Raw genomic sequence first — 9,531 nt, forward strand, 5'->3', positions numbered from 1 at the left:
TTGTCTGAGTTTGGTTGTTGGCAATGGGAGGTCACATGATGATACCTCCAGACTTGCATCCAATCAGAGTTGACAACCCTACTGGGGGCAGAGGTCAACATTTCCCATTCACAAACCCATTTTACTGAGTGACGGGAAAGGTGTGCGCACCTTGCATGATAATTGCTGTCCTCCACGCCCATGGGTGCTCCCAGATCTCTGCCTCAGGAACAGCAAAACCCAAAATTCATTCAACCCTTTCCGTCCATGGTGACTGAGACTCAATGTTCCATTGAGCTCTTGAGTGGGATTTTCCAGCCGCACTCGCCCCAAAACTGGAGAGTCCCACCCGAGGCCAACACACCTTTGCATGATTCCCGCCCCCCCCCCCCCACCCCCGTGGTGGGCGGGACGGGAAAATCCCACCCCTTGTGTTCCTTTTTAACCAAGGCCTACATGCGTGGCATTAGAGTCAGCCCCCATTTCAAACTATTTACAAACACTCACTGATTACTGGACAAAGGGGGACAGGAACATTTCAGAGAGATGGAACAGGAGGAAGTCATTCAGACACTCGAACCTGATCTGCTATTTCGTTAGGCCACAACTGATTTGTACCTTTACTCCATCTGCCTGCCTCGCTCCTGTAAACCTTACTGTCCTCACCTAACCAAAGCCCATCAGTCTCTCAACCTCAGTAGGTTTTTGGGGGAGAGCCCCAGATTTCCATGACCCTTTCCTGTCTTCCTGACCCTGAACAGTCTCCTCGTAATTTTAAGATTATGTGCCTTAGAGTCATAGTCAAAGAGGTTTACAGCATGGAAACAGGCCCTTCGGCCCAACTTGTGCATGCCGCTTTTTTTTTAACCACTAAGGTAATCCCAATGGCCCGTGTTTGGCCCATATCCCTCCACACACATCTTACCCATGTAACTATCTAAATGCTTTTTAAAAGACAAAATTGTACCCGCCTCTACTGCTGCCTCTGGCAGCTTGTTCCAGATTCTCACCACCCTCTGAATGAAAACATTGCTCCTCTGGAGCCTTTTGTATCTCTCCCCTCTCACCTTAAACCTATGCCCTCTAGTTTTAGATTCCCCTCTTTCCATCTTTGGGAAAAGATGTTGAATAGAGCCTTGTTCTGGACTCCCACACATGGAAGAGAATAGACTATCGCTATCTCCCCTTAACCTCCTAAACTCAAGGGAATACAATGTTAAACTCTGCAACCTGTCCTCACATTTAAACATGTTTTTATATTCTTTTGAGGGACATGGGTGTTGCTGGTTGGGCCAGCATTTATTGCCCATCCCTAGTTGCCCAAGGGCAGTTAAGAGTCAACCACATTGCTGTGGCTCTGGAGTCACATGTAGGCCAGATCAGGGAAGGACAGCAGATTTCCTTCCCTAAAGGACATTAGTGAACCAGATGGGTTTTTCCAACAATCGGCAATGGTTTCATGGTCATCAATAGATTCTTAATTCCAGATATTTTTTATCAAATTTCACCATCTGCCGTGGCGGGGTTTAAACCCAGTGATATCCTACTGATACTCTACTGATATCATTCCGGTTAATCCAGGGCAATATTTCCAGGCCATATTTCTATTCTAACCGGAATGGGATTCAACAGGAATATTGCGGCTAAATTTAATATGGATTTCACATCCCTCCCGCCACCAACCCCCAAGTTACCAACTCATAGAACATAGAACATAGAACAGTACAGCACAGAACAGGCCCTTCGGCCCACGATGTTGTGCCGAGCTTTATTTGAAACCAAGATCAAGCTATCCCACTCCCTATCATCCTGGTGTGCTCCATGTGCCTATCCAATAATCACTTAAATGTTCCTAAAGTGTCTGACTCCACTATCACTGCAGGCAGTCCATTCCACACCCCAACCACTCTCTGCGTAAAGAACCTACCTCTGATATCCTTCCTATATCTCCCACCATGAACCCTATAGTTATGCCCCCTTGTAATAGCTCCATCCACCCGAGGAAATAGTCTTTGAACGTTCACTCTATCTATCCCCTTCATCATTTTACAAACCTCTATTAAGTCTCCCCTCAGCCTCCTCCGCTCCAGAGAGAACAGCCCTAGCTCCCTCAACCTTTCCTCATAAGACCTACCCTCCAAACCAGGCAGCATCCTGGTAAATCTCCTCTGCACTCTTTCCAGCGCTTCCACATCCTTCTTATAGTGAGGTGACCAGAACTGCACACAATATTCCAAATGTGGTCTCACCAAGGTCCTGTACAGTTGCAGCATAATCCCACGGCTCTTAAACTCCAACTCCCTGTTAATAAAAGCTAACATACGATAGGCCTTCTTCACAGCTCTATCCACTTGAGTGGCAACCTTTAGAGATCTGTGGATATGGACCCCAAGATCTCTCTGTTCCTCCACAATCTTCAGAACCCTACCTTTGACCCTGTAATCCACATTTAAATTAGTCCTACCAAAATGAATCACCTCGCATTTATCAGGGTTAAACTCCATTTGCCATTTTTCAGCCCAGCTGATTTCTGAAGCTCATTTCTGAGTCAAATATGACAACAAGGTTGCAAAAGCCTGGTTTAATCTCAAACCAAAAGAGAAAATGCTGGAAAATCTCAGCAGGTCTGGCTGCATCTGTAAGGAGAGAAAAGAGCTGACGTTTCGAGTCCAGATGACCCTTTGTCAAAGCTAAAAGGCACAGAAAGTGGAAGAAAACCAGCCTCTCATCCATTGACTCTGTCTACACTTCCCGCTGCCTCAGCAAAGCAGCCAGCATCATTAAGGACCCCACGCACCCCGGACATTCTCTCTTCCACCTTCTTCCGTCGGGAAAAAGATACAAAAGTCTGAGGTCACATACCAACCGACTCAAGAACAGCTTCTTCCCTGCTGCTGTCAGAATTTTGAATGGACTTACCTTACATTAAGTTGACCTTTCTCTACACCCTAGCTATGACTGTAACACTACATTCTGCACTCTCTCTTTTCCTTCTCTATGAACATTATGTTTTGTCTATAGAGTGCGCGAGAAACAATACTTTTCACTGTATGTTAATACATGTGACAATAATAAATCAAATCAAATGAAATATTTCTACTGCGGGGGGGGGGGGGGGGGGGGGAATGAAAGATGAGCCATAGCCACAGAAACCAGGGGAAAGGCTGCTAATGGCAGCCCACAGAGAGAATAAAGGGAGTGAATGGCCAAACGGCAGAGAAGCTGTGACTGATGGAGATGTTTGTTGGGGGAGGTGGGGGTGGGGTTGGGGGGTAGTGCGGGGGGAGAATGGATAGGTCATAGGTAAAATTTAGAGAAGGGGAAGCAAAGGGGGAGAAAAGGTAAGGGAAGGGGGATAAAGTAGAGGGAAAGAGAGAGAAAAATGAAGAAAGACAATGAATCTCAGCCTGTTGCCGGGCAGGTTGGTAGCTAGGGAGCAGTGTTTTGTGGGGAGCAAAATTAATGGCTTCAGTCATTCTCTTATGTAATTGGAGTAAATTTATGACAAACTTTGCATTCCTCAATGCAAGAAAGATTTACCAGGATGTTGCCTGGTACGGAGGGCATGAGCTATGAGGAGAGGTTGGAGAAACTTGGTTTGTTCTCATTGGAGCTACGGAGGTTGAGGGGCGACCTGATAGAAGTCTACAAGATTGTGAGGGGCGTGGACAGAGTGGATAGTCAGAAGTTTTTCCCAGGGTTGAAGTGTCAATTTAAATGGTAAAAAATTGCAGCATGCTGCTGTGCAGAGGGACCTGGGTGTCCTTGCGCAGGAATCACAAGGAGTTGGTTTGCAGGTGCAGCAGGTAATTAAGAAGGCAAATGGAATTTTGTCCAAAATTGCGAGAGGGATGGAGTTTAAAAACAGTGAGGTATGTTGCAGCTGTATAAGATGCTGGTGAGGCCACACCTGGAGTACTGTGTACAGTTTTGGTCTCCTTACTTGAGAAAGGATATACTGGCACTGGAGGGGATGCAGAGGAGATTCACTAGGTTGATTCTGGAGTTGAGTAGACTGGGGCTATACCCATTGGAATTCAGACGAATGAGGGGAAATCTTATAGAAACATATAAGATTATGAAGGGAATAGATAAGATAGAAGCAGGGAAGTTGTTTCCACTGGCGGGTGAAACTAGAACTAGGGGGCATGGCCTCAAAATAAGGGGAAGCAGATTTAGGACTGAGTTGAGGAGGAACTTCTTCACACAAAGAGTTGTGAATCTGTGGAATTCCCTGCCCAGTGAAGCAGTTGAGGCTACCTCACTGAATGTTTTTAAGGCAAGGATAGATAAATTTTTGAACAGTAAAGGAATTAAGGGTTATGGTGAGTGGGCGGGTAAGTGGAGCTGAGTCCACGAAAAGATCAGCCATGATCTTATTGAATGGCGGAGCAGGCTCGAGGGGCCAGATGGCCTACTCCTGCTCCTAGTTCTGATGTTCTTATGTAATTACCAGGAGGCATAGGTTTAAGGTGTGAGGGGCAAGGTTTAAAGGAGATGTACGAGGCAAGTTTTTTACCCAGAGGGTGCTGGGTACCTGGAAAGCGCTGCCGGGGGAGGTAGTGGAAGCAGATACAATGGTGACTTTTAAGGGGCGTCTGGACAAATCCAAGAATAGGAGGAGAATAGAGGGATATGATCCCTGGGAGGGTAAGGGGTTTTAGTTCAGTCGGGCAGCATGGTCGGTGCAGGTTTGGAGGGCTGAAGGGCCTGTTCCTGTGCTGTAATTTTCTTGTTCTTTGTTCTTTGGAGCTGACTCAAGGAGGTCCAGGTGCCCAGCGGGGAGCCTGCTACACGGCCTCTGCACGAGCCTCCCAGTCTGCTGCGCTATAAAAGCAGTGCAGCTTGATGGGAGAATCGCCCCTGATGATTTTCAGGGTAGGTTTAGCCTGGATCACCAAGAAAGGAAATTAGTACTGCCCATCCATCATAACGTCCTTCCCCGCACTCAACACTTTGCCACCCACTCCCCATTTGCAGCATTGCACTAGTCGCTCGAACACTCAAACTTTGCATTCCTCAACTCAAGACATTTACCCTCTGCCGCGCTCACCCCTGGATGTTTCTGCAGGCTTCACTCTGTCCTTGACATCCGCTATTCATCATCAGATGCTGACATTTCACTGCAGTGAAAGTAATTATCGGGAATTGGGTTCTCTCAAAGATGACAGTGTCCGCTTGAGTGTGTTCAACAATGACAGGCCCAGCAACATAAAACTGAAATGACTGATGTCGTTTTATAATAATAACAATTGTATTTACTTAACCACCTTATCACATTGCTCATCTCCGGCAGTGAGTGGCTGTGAGGTACGGTGACCGTTATCTAATTGAGGTCTCTTTAAGATGATTAAAGGATCCGGTTGATGGAGAGAAGCTATTTCGTTCGGGGGGTGGGGAATTTGCGGGGGGAGGGGGGATTCCAGAATAAAAGGACATCACCTTCAACTTAGAGCCAAGACATTCAGGAGTGATACTGTTCTTCACAGAGGGCAGTCAAAATCTGGAACTCTCTCTCTCGCTGACTGAGGAAATTTGGCATGTCCGCTCCGACTCTCAACAACTTCTACAGACGCACCATGGAAAGCATTCTTTCTGGTTGTATCACAGCTTGGTATGGCTCCTGCTCTGCCCAAGACCGCAAGAAACTACAAAGGGCCATGAACAAAGCCCAGTCCATCACTCAGCCTCCCATCCATTGATTCTGTCTACACTTCCCACTGCCTCGGCGAAGCAGCCAGCATAATTAAGGACCCCACGCACCCCGGACATTCTCTCTTCCACCTTCTTCCATCAGGAAAAAGATACAAAAGTCTGAGGTCACGTGCCAACCGACTCAAGAACAGCTTCTTCCCTGCTGCTGTCAGACTTTTGAATGAACATCCATATATTAAGTTGATCTTTCTCTGCATCCTAGCTATGACTGTAACACTACATTCTGCACCCTCTCCTTTCCTTTTCCCCTATGTACTCAGGGGGATTAGCAGGGTAAATATGTGAATGTTACGGGGATAGGGTCTGGGTGGGATTGTGGTTGGTGCAGGCTCGATGAACTGAATGGCCTCTTTATGCACTGTAGGGATTCTATGATTCTTCTCAATGAACGGTATGCTTTGTCTGTACAGCGTGCAAGAAACAATACTTTTCACTCTACCCCAATACATGTGTCAGTAATAAATCAAATCAAATCAAAGTATTGTTTCTTACGCGCTATACAGACAAAACATACCATTCATAGAGAAGGAAAGGAGAGAGTGCAGAATGTAGTGTTATAGTCATAGCTGTGTACTAATACATGTGACAATAATAAATCAAATCAAATCAAATAACCATGAGCTTAATACCTCGGCCCAGAAGTGGTATCTCTGACAATGCCACTCAGTATTTCTCTGGAGGTGTTGGCCTAGATTTTGTGCTCAAACCCATGGAGTGAGGTACAAACTCATAACCTTCTCACTCAGAGGTGAGTGTGTCACCCATTGAGCCCACACGCAGACTGACTGAATTCTAATGATCAGGATGTGCGCGGATAATTCACACCTCCATGTGATCATTTGTATTTAATGTTATTTACATCTTTAAGAATAACCAATGCGGGGCTGGTGTGGGGGGGTTTCTGTTTTTTTCAGCTGGTTCGTTACACCGTTGAGGGGCTGCTCCAGCTTGGGCCTCTGGGATCAACAAACTTTCTACCAGATACCAAATGCTTAATCGATGATCGAAGAATCAAATCTCCAAGTCTCAGGAAATGTGAGGAGGTCCCCAGACCGAATCAGAAACTCTGGAATTTCACACAGGTACCATCTTGTATTTGCTTCAGTGAAAATCGAAGTCTGGGTGGGATTGTGGTTGCTGCAGGCTCGATGGGCCGAATGGCCTTCTTCTGCACTGTAGGATTCTCTGATTCTATGAAATTGAATCTTCATTTCCACTTATCTTAACTTCAGCCAAACCCTATTTTGGCTTCACTGTTGGTCGGGTTTGTCTCTGACAAAGTGTTGACTTGTTCCCATTCTGCAATTCTCTCATTCTCCTTAATTTGGTCATTTATTATCTTTCATTGCTCTCCTTTCTGGGGCTTTGTTCTTCACATCTGCAGATGACAACATGATCATAGAATCCCTACAGTGCAGAAGGAGGCCATTCATCCCATCGAGTCTGCACTGATCACAATCCCACCCAGACCTTATCCCCGAATCCCCACATATCTACCCTGCCTTTCAAGGACGCACTTGGAATATAGTGTTCAGTTCTGATCACCACGCTACCAGAAGGTTATAGAGGCTTTTGGAGAGGCCACAGAAAAGATTTACCAGGATGTTGCCTGGTATGGAGGGCATTAGCTATGAGGAGAGGTTGGAGAAACTTGGTTTGTTCTCACTGGAACGACAGAGGTTGAGGGGTGACCTGATTGAAGTCTACAAGATTATGAGGGACATGGACAGAGTGGATAGTCAGAAGCTTTTCCCCAGGGTGGAAGAATCAATTACTAGGGGGCACAGGTTTAAGGTGCGAGGGGCAAGGTTTAAAGGAGATGTATGAGGCAAGTTTTTTACACAGAGGGTGGTGGGTGCCTGGAACTCGCTGCCGGGGGAGGTAGTGGAAGAGGATACGATAGTGAGTTTTAAGCGGCGCCTTGACAAATACATGAATAAGATGGGAATAGAGGGATACGGTCCCCGGAAGGGTAGGGGGTTTTAGTTAAGTCGGGTAGCATGGTCGGTGCAGGCTTGGAGGGCCGAAGGGCCTGTTCCTGTGCTGTAATTTTCTTTGTTCTTTGTTCTTTGAAACTTTCGAACTGGATTTCGGATTTAAATACACAGCACGTAAACTCTAATTTCCTCCCAGACAAATGTATACCTTTCCCCTCCCTCCGAACCGTACCATCGATGAGTAAAGAGTGCAAATTGTGAACATGTGTTGATGTTGTTTTTACAGAACGGACCAATTATCAACAGAGACACAGGTCGTTGCCTGGAAGTGGAAATGACCAAAGATGCGAACTTTGGCCTGCGGCTGTCCTTGCAGAAGTGTTCCGGACAGAAATGGATCATAAGGAACTGGATCAAACACAGCAAGCATTGAGTGCGGAGGGGATTTACTTGCTGCATCCCCAGCGTTCCTTTTGTATATCTGCTTCCACCCAACATTGTGACATATAACCAAACATTCAGTAGACTTTGTGGTGATCACTCAGTGTGGGATCACTCAGTGTGGGATCACTCAGTGTGGGATCACTCAGTGTGGATCACAGTGTGGATCACTCAGTGTGGATCACTCAGTGTGGGATCACTCAGTGTGGGATCACTCAGTGTGGGATCACTCAGTGTGGATCACTCAGTGTGGGATCACTCAGTGTGGATCACTCAGTGTGGGATCACTCAGTGTGGGATCACTCAGTGTGGGATCACTCAGTGTGGATCACTCAGTGTGGGATCACTCAGTGTGGGATCACTCAGTGTGGATCACTCAGTGTGGGATCACTCAGTGTGGATCACTCAGTGTGGGATCACTCAGTGTGGGATCACTCAGTGTGGGATCACTCAGTGTGGATCACTCAGTGTGGGATCACTCAGTGTGGGATCACTCAGTGTGGGACCACGCAGTGTGGGATCACTCAATGTGGGATAACTCAGTGTGGATCACTCAGTGTGGGATCACTCAGTGTGGGATCACTCAGTGTGGGACCACGCAGTGTGGGATCACTCAGTGTGGGACCACTCAGTGTGGGACCACTCAGTGTGGGATCACTCAGTGTGGGATCACTCAGTCTGGGACCACTCAGTGTGGATCTCTCAGTGTGGGACCACTCAGTGTGGGACCACTCAGTGTGGGATCACTCAGTGTGGATCACAGTGTGGATCACTCAGTGTGGGATCACTCAGTGTGGGATCACTCAGTGTGGGACCACTCAGTGTGGGATCACTCAGTCTGGGATCACTCAGTCTGGGATCACTCGGTCATTCTGAACGAAGGGACTCCAATCGACATTTCCATTTGAACGTTATCGACAACCGCACGGAATTAGATGAACAATAATGATGTGCCTTTTCCACATATAAACTTCTCGACTGGAAACCAGTCCCTTCAGCATGTTTGATTTATTGTATTGGAACAGAAAACTGTCAATAATAAAACTGAAAAACAAAATCAACAAATTAGAGGACTAAATGGTGCAACTTGAAAGGAAACCTATAGGCACGGCTTTGAAAGTGGCAGAAGTTGAGAATGATGTTTGAAAAAAAACAGGTTCCCAAGGTTTAGAAATTAAACCCGTCATGAAAACAGGGTGGGAGGTGGGTGGCGGGGTGGGGTGGGGGCAGGGGAGAGGACGGGGTGGGGGCAGGGGAGAGGACGGGGTGGGGGCAGGGGAGATGGCAGGGTGGGGGCAGGGGAGATGGCGGGGTGGGGTGGGGGTGGGGATGTGTGGGGGGGAGGGTGGAGTGGGGGCAGTGGAGAAGACAGGGTGAGGTGGGGGTGGGTGGAGGGGAGGGTGGAATGGGGGCGGGGAGAAGACAGGGTGAGGTGGGGGTGGGTGGAGGAGAGGGTGGA

General features: G+C 47.3%; 1 protein-coding gene across 1 annotated transcript in view; it reads left to right on the forward strand.

The window, feature by feature from the left end:
* The window catches only part of galnt9 (polypeptide N-acetylgalactosaminyltransferase 9), a 309,591-nt gene extending 300,472 nt beyond the window's left edge, over positions 1-9,119 (forward strand). The window contains exons 10-11 of the mRNA XM_078227666.1: positions 6,609-6,776; positions 7,918-9,119. Coding sequence (XP_078083792.1) covers positions 6,609-6,776; positions 7,918-8,064 — 315 coding nt within the window. The 3' untranslated portion in view covers positions 8,065-9,119. The remainder of the gene's footprint in view (positions 1-6,608; positions 6,777-7,917) is intronic.
* Positions 9,120-9,531: the final 412 nt, after the last annotated feature.

Source organism: Mustelus asterias, chromosome 13 (genome assembly GCF_964213995.1).
Source record: "Mustelus asterias chromosome 13, sMusAst1.hap1.1, whole genome shotgun sequence".
In the NCBI taxonomy this organism is placed as follows: Eukaryota; Metazoa; Chordata; class Chondrichthyes; order Carcharhiniformes; family Triakidae; genus Mustelus; species Mustelus asterias.